The sequence below is a fragment of the Microtus ochrogaster genome, chromosome 2, assembly GCF_000317375.1.
Source record: "Microtus ochrogaster isolate Prairie Vole_2 chromosome 2, MicOch1.0, whole genome shotgun sequence".
Taxonomy (NCBI): Eukaryota; Metazoa; Chordata; class Mammalia; order Rodentia; family Cricetidae; genus Microtus; species Microtus ochrogaster.
This window is the reverse complement of record NC_022010.1, coordinates 59,675,412-59,687,659: the sequence shown is the minus strand read 5'-3', so window position 1 is coordinate 59,687,659 and position 12,248 is coordinate 59,675,412. Positions and strand designations below refer to the sequence as shown.

At 39.4% G+C, this 12,248-nt stretch overlaps 1 protein-coding gene across 1 annotated transcript in view; it reads right to left on the bottom strand.

The window, feature by feature from the left end:
• Window positions 1–12,248, bottom strand: part of Myh15 (myosin heavy chain 15) — a 138,063-nt gene that overhangs the window by 40,535 nt on the left and 85,280 nt on the right. Inside the window, exons 28-30 of the mRNA XM_005345129.2 lie at window positions 11,974–12,100; window positions 7,537–7,655; window positions 4,864–5,060 (exon numbers count right to left, since the gene is read on the bottom strand). Coding sequence (XP_005345186.1) covers window positions 4,864–5,060; window positions 7,537–7,655; window positions 11,974–12,100 — 443 coding nt within the window. The remainder of the gene's footprint in view (window positions 1–4,863; window positions 5,061–7,536; window positions 7,656–11,973; window positions 12,101–12,248) is intronic.

Below are 12,248 nucleotides of genomic sequence, written 5' to 3'. Positions count from 1 at the left end.
AAAAGTGCCCACCAGGCAGAGCTCATTCTCTTTGCCTCATCTCCTGCCTTTTATTCCTTTCTTTGTCTCTAATTTCCTCTTGCACTAACTTTTCTGCTTGTGATATGTTTGATTAGTGGCATACCTTGGCAGGGTCTTCCAAAGGCACCCACTTCATGCAAAGATCCCACCTGCCTCCTCCACCCACAACAAATCTGCTCCCTTATACCTGCAACAAATCTGCTTTCTTGTTCACTGGTGTCTTCACTTTGCATTCAATACTGACAGTTGGGTCTCTGGTCTGCCTCTGACCATTCCCCTGGATGTGAGGCTTCTTTTCTTGAGCACAATCCTCTCCTCACCTTCTGGCTTTTCTCAAAGTCCTAGTGCCAGGCAACTGTGTCTCTCTTAGGCTCAAAGCCCTTGGTCCCTGTTCTTGCATGACAACATACGGAACAGCTTGTGTCCACTCAATCTGATCCTCCCTGGATCCCTGGGATGTCAGCATATTCAAGCCTTTGGATCTTCTTTCTCTACCTCACTCATTGTATCCCTCAATCTTCCCCTACTTCTTCCTTGGGAACTGTGTCATACACCCCCTCACTCCCATTGGGATGTCTTTTGGAGACCCCCAGCCACTCCTTTCGAATGAAATCTGGCCTCAGTATTCCTTGGACCAGACAAAGAAATCTTATTTCTCTTCCTTCCTTCACCCCTTCCTTTCTTCCCTCTTCCCTTCCTTCCTTCCTTTCTCTAGTCTTATGAAAGCTGCTAATACTGTAGATGGTTAAGAAATACAAGTAAGTACTCATTCTTATAAATGATCAAGTTCTTTAATTGTATTCATGCTAAGTACTGATATAATTAATTACAGGGATAAACCTTACCTAGTCCCCTGCTTATATTTTTAGAGTTAAGCTTAAAACAAGTGACTAGAAATAAAGTTTGTCTACTCAGATATACCCTAATAGACACACAGTCCTCAAATGCTCAGAGATCTGCAGAGTATAGCTATTAAAATGTTTAATTTCAAAGCTTTTTGTAACAGATAGCCATGCCAGCACCTGGAAGCATCCGTATTTCCTCCAAAGATGGATGGGAACAGAAGGACCTCTACCCTGAACCTGCTTCAAATGCAGCAGGGCCAGCCGCTGAGCAAACACTGCCTTTCACTTCAAGGGCTGCAAAGACCCTCTTCAGACCGTGGACAACAGGATACTGGGGAGTAGACCGACTCACAGTTGCCTAGACAAAGGAAGTCTGTCAGATTTTCTGGGCCTGGCGGTCAACTGTCCTGAGACCTCTGCCTTCAATGACTGTGGAGGACCCTGGGTAGCTGTCTAGGTAGCCAGCAAGTAAGTCTGTCATTTGTCATTTTAATTGCTAACTCAGGTAAAAATTATCCTCAGAAATCTGATACTGTTTGATGACGAGGCGAGAGGTAACTTTGTCAATTTAACAGCAGTAACCAAGGCTTTAGCTGCCTTCTGCGTTCTCTATGTAAAATTCAGGTCACAGGCCTCATTCTTCTAGAACTAATGGTAAGTCTAGACACAGTTTACCTTGTGTCCACACTCAGAAAAGAGATAAAACAGATTTCAGGGCAACTTCTTACCATTCCCTTGTTTAAAGGGGTTTACTTTGTAATGACTCCCCATAATAATCAGTCACTTGTATCTCCTGGTAAATCAGATAAAAGAAAGGTGTTTTAAGGTGTAAAGTTTATGTGAGAATATGAAAACTTCAGATGAGAAGATCTAAAAATGTTTTAGGTTCTAAGAAAGTGACTTAAGGGATGCAAATACAAGTTATTAAGCTGCGTAAATACAAGTTACAAAGGACTAAAGATAGGAAAGCTGAAGTGGTGATAAGGAGAAAGTAATCTGAGATTTATTAAAGAATAAAATGTTTCAGATTTCTTTTCGTGTGTATGCTAGTCTTATACTAAAACTCTCAAAGGTCATAGTCTTTACAATAATAGAATTCTGATAGGATATTAATCTAGCTCTGGCAGAGAACTAAACACCATGCCACCACTATATGATCAGAGCCACAAACTCAGGAATTTAAGTTCCCTTAGGTTGTTCTCTAACTATAGATTTAAAAGGTGCTTTTCATTGTGCAAAAAACATCTGTCACAGTTTTCTGGATAGAAGAAAGAGTGTTAATGCTTATGGTATGAGTGTATTGCCATTTCTATAACATAAATTTCAATATAGGCTATAAACAGTGGTAATGCTAACGTGTCTAAAACTTATCTTTTCACAAACTCAAAGAATTCTTGTGAGCTCCAAGGAGTCAACTAGACTCCCTTGAACAAGTCAGAGGCACCCCTCAATTAGGTACTGTTAATCAACAACAACCTAAGACTCCCCATCTTTCCCTGGTCTTGGGACTCCCCTTCCTCAATTCTCCATGTGATCTGGTCACATGATGACCTCTGTCTCTCTGTCTCTCTCTCTCTCTGTCTCTGTCTCTCTCTCTCTGTCTCCCCCACCCCGACATGGCGTTTTTTAAATTATAACAGCTTTCACTCTCCTGTGCTCTCCTTCTCATCCTTTTCCTGCATTGTGCTTTCCAATTCTGACAGTTCTTTCTTTGCAGTGTCTTTTCCTCCCCAGCTCCAACCTCCAGATTAGCACTCATCCCGGACCCACCCACCACAGTGCTCCATTAGTGGGCCTCACTGGTTTAGCCTCTGTGTCACCCAGTATCTTCTATGTTAGAGAGATAGCTCAGCGTACTCCTCTGTCATGCAGTACAGAACTCTTGGGAATCGCAATGCATGAAGTGTGTTTTCCTTGCCTATACGTCCTGCAGAAATGCAGCTGCACCATTTGTACTCCTTCATTAAAATGAACACGTTTTCTTCCATGAAATGAACTGTACAGCACCACAGTTTTGCTCTGCTGTGACTGTATGAGAAAGGAATTAAGTAATTCACAAGTGCTACACAAGTAGCCCCCAAAGCAGTGTGATAAGGCTCACTGTGCTTGGGATTCTAGAACAATCCAATACATGCTTGTTATCTGAAAGACCCTTGGCTCTCCTTCTTCCTTTGCTCACTGACTTTCTAATGTCACACTTCGATGCACTTCCTCAGCAGGAGACTCTTGCACTTACACCAGCCTCAAAGAGCATACAACTAAATCATCACATGTATTTTAACTATGCCTGTGGTGATTGGCGCTAGAAAATCGCTCTGGTATGGAAAAACTGGGCTGGTTTTCTCAGTACTAAGGGTCTCCACTAAGACTGGAGATTTTTAATATGTAATATGTAAATTCTGTAGCCAACTGTACACACTTATCCCTTTCACTTTATTGATAACTTTTTTCATTTAATACAACTACTACTCTTTAAACTTAACTTGCCAACAGCTCGTATTCACTCAACTGCCTAGCTTATAAAAAGAGATATGAGAGGTTAAGAAGCTAAAAATATTATCCTCACAGCAGAAGCAGTAAATAGGCCCAGAGGAAAGGATCTTTCACGCTCTCTAACTGGGAATCACAGGACCTACCTCTTCTGTATAGCTGCTTGGCTTCCCAGGGTGAACAGGAGAAAACGTGTGAGACAGTAAAGGCTTGTTTGCATAATATTCAAATCATATAAAAACAAAACCATTCAAATATTACCATGCTATGCAGTATTTGTCTTTGGCAATCACCTACTACAGAACCAATTATAACAAATACATGTGATCATAATGCACGCTCTACATTCTTTCTGTCAGTTCTTTCCAAAGAATCAGCTATCAAATGGAATGGTAAATAGAGGCTTTCACTTGAAATCTTCAACTCTTAGACAGGAAACAAACAAACAAAAAGTTTATTTAGAAGTGAATGACAGAATTGATATGAAGAGGCATTTTTGGTCAGTGCTCCACTTTTCTGGGGTCCAGGGTTTTGCAAACACTAGCTGCAGTTATTTTTAGTAAGTGTCATTCCTAAGCTCTTCATGAGCTACTGTGGATACAGATGGATTACTTGGTTCCCTTCTGGGACACAGTACAGCAGATGTTCTGCAAGGGCAGGGCAACCACGCTTACAATTCAGGTGAGGATCTGAAACAACATTATTTCTGATTGAAGCCAAAAAGAATTGTATTGATCTTTCTTGGATCTATGTCAAGCTATCAAATCATATTCGTTTAGGTGAGCCTTTAATGGTTGTAAGCTGGAGAATTAGTTTTGTTTTCTCTCATAAATGCGCAGCCACTCAATCTGTAAGCAGATAAGCACTTTAGTTCTACTTTTGGTGCTGGATCTTCAATGAGCTAGTCTCCCAACTCCTAAAATTGCTTTAGAATAGCTTTCAAACTATTGTTTATCATTAGCTGTTGACCTGATAGTCTAACTTTAGGAGTAACCCAAAGATGAGGTCTTTAAAATGAGCTTTTGTCCCCATAAGACATGACAATAATAATGTGTTTCTGGCTGTCCCATCTCTACAGTATGCTTGATAGCCTCCAGGTTCTATACTAAAGACCCAGTGACTCTAATGATAGACACACATACACATATGAAATCAATTATTTGTTGTACTAAATAAAATGTAGGATTTCAAGAGTCAGTGGCCCAATTCTTAAAGCATAACCCAACACCCTATCTTCCAAAAAGATTTTTATCATGTCTGTAGAACGAGCCTTTTCCCCCCTCTTTTAAGACCATCTCATAGTCTCAATCACCTACATTCTAATATTTTAGCCCTTCCAGAGTATGTGCTTCTTGCCAGTAGTAACAGTTTCAGTTTTCCTCTTGGGCTTATAAAAAAAAACTCAGGAAAGATTTGTTAAGCACACACCACCAGGAGACACTGTCATTACACTCATTCTTCTTCATGGTACCAACTCCAGGTCTAGAATAAGCCTTGATCTACTCACTTGGCTTCCTCCAAGTCTTCAGTTCTCTGGATAGTGTCATGCTCATACTTCATTCTCCACTGCACTGTTTCCTTGTTGCCTTTGGAGAGAACCCGGTGCAGCTCAGTCTTGACCTCTTGTTCTTCCTCATACTGCTCCCTTAGAAGGTCATAGTCATGCTTGGCCGATTGCAATGCATGGGCCAGGGCACTCTGAGACTGTAAAAGACATACTTTTATATATACATAAAAGAAAAAATAAGGCATATTTTACCATGAGCAATGAGATTCGTGGAAGTGACATACTTTTCAAGTAAAGCTAACACGACTTATAAAACTCAAGTTGAACTTAAACCCAGTCAGGTAATACTAAAGAAAGACTTTGGTAAGTGACAAAATGGACAGAGTGTCTAAACTGTCATTAAAACAGAAAAGAAGGGTCTGAGAGATGACTCAGGTGTTAAGAGCATTGACTGCTCTTCTAGAGGTCTTGAGTTCAATTCCCAGCAACCACATGGTGGCTCACAAGCATCTATAATAAGATCTGGTGCCCTCTTCTGGCCTTCAGGGATACATGTAGGCAGATGCTGTATACATAATTAATAAATAAACCTTTAAAAAATGAAAAGAAACATATATTTAAGAAAATGACAATCTGACTGCATGAATTTCAATATCATAAAAGCTTGACATATAAAGATAGTGGGAAACATGAAGGTAGCCTTCATTATCAGTTAGGTTCTATGATTTATGTTTACACTATATCAGTCAGATTTTGTTTAAACAAGAAAGAGGAAGATTTAATCCTTCTATTTCACTTTATTCATCAGAAAAATTAAGTCCCTATGTTTACAGTTAGATAACTATAGTGTTATAGTACTTTTTATATTTGTTGGACAATAGAGCTTATTTTATTGAACCTTTCTGTCACCCAAATGGTGATCTGGCTAACCAAATGACATCATCCCCAAAAGATTAACTCATGAAGAAACTAAGGTTTCCAAACGTGTCCATAGTTCTTTTTGACAAAGTTGAAAATAAAACAAAAAAGCACCATCTTAGGCAGGTACTTGTCTGTGAGCAGATGGCTGAGCTAATAGCATCTTCAGTCACATATTCCCAGATGGCAAGTGAGGAGTAGTGATACCCAGTGGTGTTGAAAGAATAAGGACAGAAGTAGAAAGAAAATGCCCAAGATTTATGAGGTATCACTAAATAAAAATATTCAAATTTGGAAAATTTTCTAAACAGCAGGGGGTGGGGATATGCAACCAGATTATTTGTGGAATCTCAACAGTCTTAGAAAAGACAATAGGCACCAGGTTCTAAGAGTTCTGAAATGACCCCCAAATCATTTTGACCAATAGAAGTCCACACCATGATATTACCACAACTAAGTTAGAAATCCAAGTCAAAGAGAGAATTATAAAACTCGAAAAGCTGTACTAATTCACATGTAAGAGAACCCCAATTAGACTAACAGTAGACTTCCAGAAGAAGTTTTACAAGCCAGGAGGAAGTGGAAGGATATAATAAGATTCTGAGGGGAAGATATCCTTGAACAATGAAAGAGAAATTAAGGCAATCCATGGTAATGCAAAGGGGAGAGGACTCATCATTGTGAGACTGGTTTCAGAAGAAACACAGAGAACTAAAGGAGAAATGCAATTCCACAAAAGAACTGTTAAGTACCATCATAGAAGCACCCACACACTGTTGGACACTGTTTGGTCTGGATAAGATGACTCTTGCCGTCTCAGAACAGAGCAGCTAGGGTGTCTTTCAGGAGTTTTCCCAAAGAGTTGGACTTTTAACATTGTGTTGTAGAGGGAGCAGAAAGACCCATGGACTCCCAAGGTTTAAGAGACTGACAAGGCTCACAAATCTCTCTGTGATAGTCTAACAAGGGCCCTCTCCTTCTCAAGTGTAAAGAAGATGGAAAGTTGACGAGGAGTGTAGCTGCCAGTATGTCAGCCAGCAGGACTTCTCAATGGTGCACCTTTTGGTGAGTGCTTCATGCCATGGGAATCCTCTGGTGTGGCTGCCCAGGAGTCTCCCAGGGGTCTTCCTGGTGCTATCTTCCACTCACTCTTGTTTCTTTAGGTAACCCTAATAAACTCATTGGTCCACCACACTGGACCTGGAAGAAATCTTCGCTTTAATATGCTGATACCTAATCTATCTGTGGTGAATAGTTGATTTTACTTCTCCCCAATGGAAAAAAAGTGATGTGGCACATGTGTGTATTAAAATTCAATGGTAATGCAAATATATAAATAATAAAAAGCATCAACTTCATCACAATAGAAAACCACAATAGTCAACCAAAGAAGAAACGGAAAGGAACAAAGAACAAAAAACAATCAGAAAACAACAGGAGTAAATCTTACACATCCGTGCAGTAAAACTTACTTCTTGGTGGATGATTACATGATTGGCTTTCATGACCTTCAGGTCAAGCAAGAAGCATGGCAGAAACATTTCTTGCCCTAAATCTGACAAACTGCACATGAAATTTTAATAATAAAATTCCTTAGTTATCAGAGTTCTTTATGGTATAAGCAAGTGACTTCCCCTCTTGAGTGCTTCCTTCTTCTCTTTTTCAGGAGAGGATCCTGAGGCTTACTGCCAAGCATTGTTTTTATGTTTTTAAAACATATACCATGTGACTGGTGAGACATGATTGACACATTACCCTGGTCTCCTCCTCTAGCTGCCCTCTCAGTTCTTCAATTTGCCGAGAAAAGTTGTTCTTTTCCCTGGAAAGTTGACTTATCAGGGCCTCCTTCTCTTCCAGTCTTTTTAAGAACTCACCTGGGAAAAGGTTTCATAAAAATAAATGAATTTTGTTTCTTCTCAGTGATTGGCATTCCTGCTTATTATCTTTTGGTATCGTCACAAGGACTCCTACCCAAATACTGTTTTATATTTGGAGAAGGCCTGCACAGTCCCATACTGGTAAAACCAGGGCAATGAGCCTTTTCCAGACACAGAAAGGAACCCTAAAAGAACCAATTTTTAGCAGTGAGTATGAGTTGATAACATATCATGTCAGTTTCTTTATTTAGAACCTTCTGTGCTCTAGATACAGATAAACTACTAATATAGATAGAAAAGTAGCTTAACTGTCATAGTTCAGTGCTAGATTATTATGTCACTCCTTCTGCAAAGGAAAAATCATATTAATATATCAGGACTTAGCCCCAACTGTTTCCTTTCTAGATGCTAGTCATCTGGATGTCCCATGAACATGTCAATCTTAAACTGTCACATATACATTCTGACCCACCTACTACAAGTCAGAATTCCCACAGCATTGTTCCTTGATGTCACTTAAGTGACACGGTTTATCTATTTACTACAAAGGCCATTATAAAGAACCAGGAACCTCCATTTCTTCAGGAATGAAGTCCTGGATTCTAGTCATTGGCAATAGCTTATTTGATTACGGATTTATGCTATTTTGAGGCTTCTTTATACAGATATGTCAATTAAATCATTTTTCATTGCTGGTCAATTAAGCCCTTACCCCTTCTCTTCTCCAGAAAAATTAGGGTAGATCTAAAAGTACCCCATTCTGTGAATGTCGTGGTCTTTCTAAAGATCAGACCCTTTCCTAAAGTTGTCTAGGAGACCCTGACATCAATCTCCTCATTAGCATACCAGTCTTCTAATTAGCATATCAGCCCTCATTAGCATAAAAACCACTCAGCACACCAGAGATCCTAAGCATATTAAGAGCCATGTACCGAGAAACCCAGGAAGAAGGAATATATCTACATACATACATGTGTAATGAGTCCCAACATCACAAAGCAAAACTCATATTTGCAGAAATATCTCTAACTGAAAGCTTTTAAGGTTGTAATGCCATACACATATTTCCTAAAATTTCAGTTTGACTAAAAGCTTGAAGTGGCAAGTTTACATTGCTAATTTTGGAGAAAATATCTTCCAAATATATTGATCTGAATAAGCATAGTTTGATTCTCAATTGTCCTTTCAAGTTAAGACACCATTCCCTTAAAAAGCCACTGGTAATTGGATGGCACACACTGAAATTCCAGGACTCAGGGACCTGAAGTAGAACATTCTCAAATTCAAGGTTAGCCTGGATGCACAGCAAAACTAGGTGTTAAAAAATTTAAGACATTAGCTCAGGTTGGAACTTGAGACAATCAATCAGTTTCAGCATAAAATAGTTCTTTATATATATTTCTTGTTTTATCACACAAAACAATAAAGATGCATACTTAGAGTTGAGATTATTTAATTCTTTTGCTTTATTATGGACATTCTCGAATGAAACATTTAAACTGTGAGTATATATTAGTGAATGTGACCACTAGTGTATCATAATGCTACTGGCTGGGCTTGGGGTAGGGGGTTCCAGTTCTTTGCATTGTCATTGCTTGTACACTATCAGTGAGAATGGAAACAGAATTCAAAGAGAAAGCAGGTTTTATGTATCCTCATGAGGTTATGTTAATCTTATAGACATCTCCCCAAAGAGTCTTCAGGCTTACTTGGGATCTGTGAGCCAAACCGCAATAACCACCGGGTAAACCATTGTTTTCAAAAGATCTTTGAAACTCAAATCAATTAGGGGTGGAGACTAAGAAATCACTTTCATCACAGAAGCCATGCCCACTGGTGGCAAAGGTGAATGTGTACTGTATGGGTCTCTTCTGAAAGCAGACACGAGATGTTCACAGAAGAGGCATGAGGAACTTGGATAGCAGCAGCAGAAAGGAATAAAAAACACAGCAGAGGGTCTGGAGTCTCAGCCCAGAAAGAGTGGGAAGGGAGGGGAGACTGAGGTGAAATGCAGGAGAGAAATGGTAATTCCTAAGAGGAATTATTAAACAGCAGAATGCATAACAAGGCCCACAGGTACATGCCCAATGGCATAGGAAAGGGATCCTACTTGGTATCCTTACAAGAATAAAAAATGATTCCCTCTTCTAGACTTTTAGACTTTCCATTTTTCCAACTCATTTCCTTTTAGTCATTGATCTTTTTGTTTGCTTGTTTGGTTGGTTGGGTTTGGTTTTTGGTTTTTTGAGACAGGGTTTATCTGTGTAGTTTTGGTACCTGTTCTAGAACTAGCTCTTGTAGACCAGGCTGCCTTTGAACTCACAGAGATCCACCTGCCTCTGCCTCCCAAGTGCTGGGATTAAAGGCATTATGCTACCACCGCCAACCTTTAGCCATTATTTTTGATAAATAAAAAAACATTGAAATATTCTAAATTTAAACTCATGTGGGAGAATGAAAGAGAATAAAGGAGAGGTTTAGTTTAGATGGCAACTTCCATCTAAGCGTGTGTGTGTGTGTGTGTGTTTGTGTGATGTGTGTGCGTGAGTGTGTGTGTATAATAAACACTGTTCTGTATTCTTTTTCTGTATGTGTATCATTGGTCATGGAGACAGCACCTTGTAGAACTGATCAGGAAGTGCAAGAGGTCATTCTCATAGACTATCCTCGCTGCCCAATACTTTATTTTCTTTTTTGCTGTTAGCCTGCCCCTATTATCCAACCCATGTAAGCAGTAGTACTTCAGTATAAGCAATCTATGCCATTTTCTCCATGCATCTGCAATATATATATCCTGCCTTGAGATCTTATAGACAATATTTCAAGTATAATCTGGCCATATTGCTGGTAGTGTAAGGATTTTATCTCAGGATCTATGTCCTTTTATTTTTGGTTAGTATCTGCAACACCTCAACAAACATCTCTTGATCTGTAAAATTTTATTTTAATACTTTGGATCTGGAATATAAAGAAAAGCATATTTATAGAATAGTCCCATAAAGCCTATGACCTTCAGTATTTAAAACTGTTCACCTCTGGACATCACAAATACATTGTACATATTGTTGACCTAGGAATTCTACCTCCAAAGACGTACTACTAAAAGTAATTAAAGTAAAAGACAGATATCTACTCATGTGCTAATTGCAGTAGACAAATGAAGCTAAGGCTAATTAGACTGCTGTCCATTTCTTTGAAGGATTATGAACAGGCATTGCAAATGACTGAGCATATGAGACACAAAAAAACTTTATGCTACATTTTAAAAACCCCAAATAGATTACAATATAAAAATTTACAAACTTAAATAACCAGTAATGTTTGGTAGTAACAACCATGGGACACTTTTCTACAGTTAATTTTGATCAAATATTTATAGAACACCAACTGCCAGACAGTGTTCTAAGTGACCGACATAAGTCAGTGAACAAAACAGAATCCCTTGCCGTCTTTGAACTCATATTCTGACAGATGAGGACAGTTACTAAGTCAAGTAGGAAGTCTGTGTGAAGGAAAAAGTAGTACAGAAGGACATTGAGGGAGTGGGTTGACAGTGTCGAAACACCATGTTATCTAAGCAGTGTCTTAACTTGCCCACCATAACCACTTGGTTAACCGTCATCTCTGAGCGTCCATGGAATGAATAATTTTTCGAGGTCAGGGATGTTCCTGGAGTTTATAACGCACCATAGAGGTCTGTGCTGCTAAAGCAGACTGTGAGAAGCAACAGGTAGAAGATGCCAGACATGACATAAAAAAAGCATGTTATTGCATCAGCTATGGATTTTGTTGAGTATAAATGTGGCATAGGCTCCTTATTAAAAGTGATCCAGGGAGATAGAAGTCATACAAAAAATCCTGTCTAATGGGCAGTGTGGACAGTCCGTCCTGCTGTCTTCTGATCGTGAGACTTACTCCGACAATTTCACATTGCTTTTCTTCTCAGCAGGACATCCTAAAGCAGCAGCGTGCTGACCTTTTCCAACCAAGAAGCATGCCATTCAGACATGTTCAATCTCCCTCAGGATAGATATAAATATGGCTCAACACAAAACTATAAACTTAAACTGTTGAGTAAGATTTTTTGCAGGGTAATATATTTTGTATCTAGACTGTACAGTTCTTGAGCATGACCTTGGAAAAGTCACTATTGTGCTATAAAGCCAGAAGATTAGACACACCTGACAGGTAATCCCCAGGCTTTAACCATCAACCAAGAACCTTTCGGTGCCCACTGGTGTATGGATACTTACCACCTCCGCTGTACCTCATGAGGCTCTGGGATTACTCACAGGGGAAGCTCACACCTACTCACCACTCTCACCCTGCAGCTTCATCTTCTGTGTTGTCAGGTCATTTGCTAACTGAGTCACCTCATCCAGTTTTGTGTTTGCTTCATTCAGGCGCCTTTCGTACCCACTACAGAGTTTCTCAGCATTTGCCTGTGAGTTTCAAAAAAAGATTAGGGTTGTCAGAAAATGTCCACTTGGGACTACTAACTACTTGGGAGGGTAGTGATGGTTTGCTCTGGGGCCTGTATGAGTTCTTCTGCTTCTGGAGTAAAGGCCACGAGCAGCATTAGGAAAATAT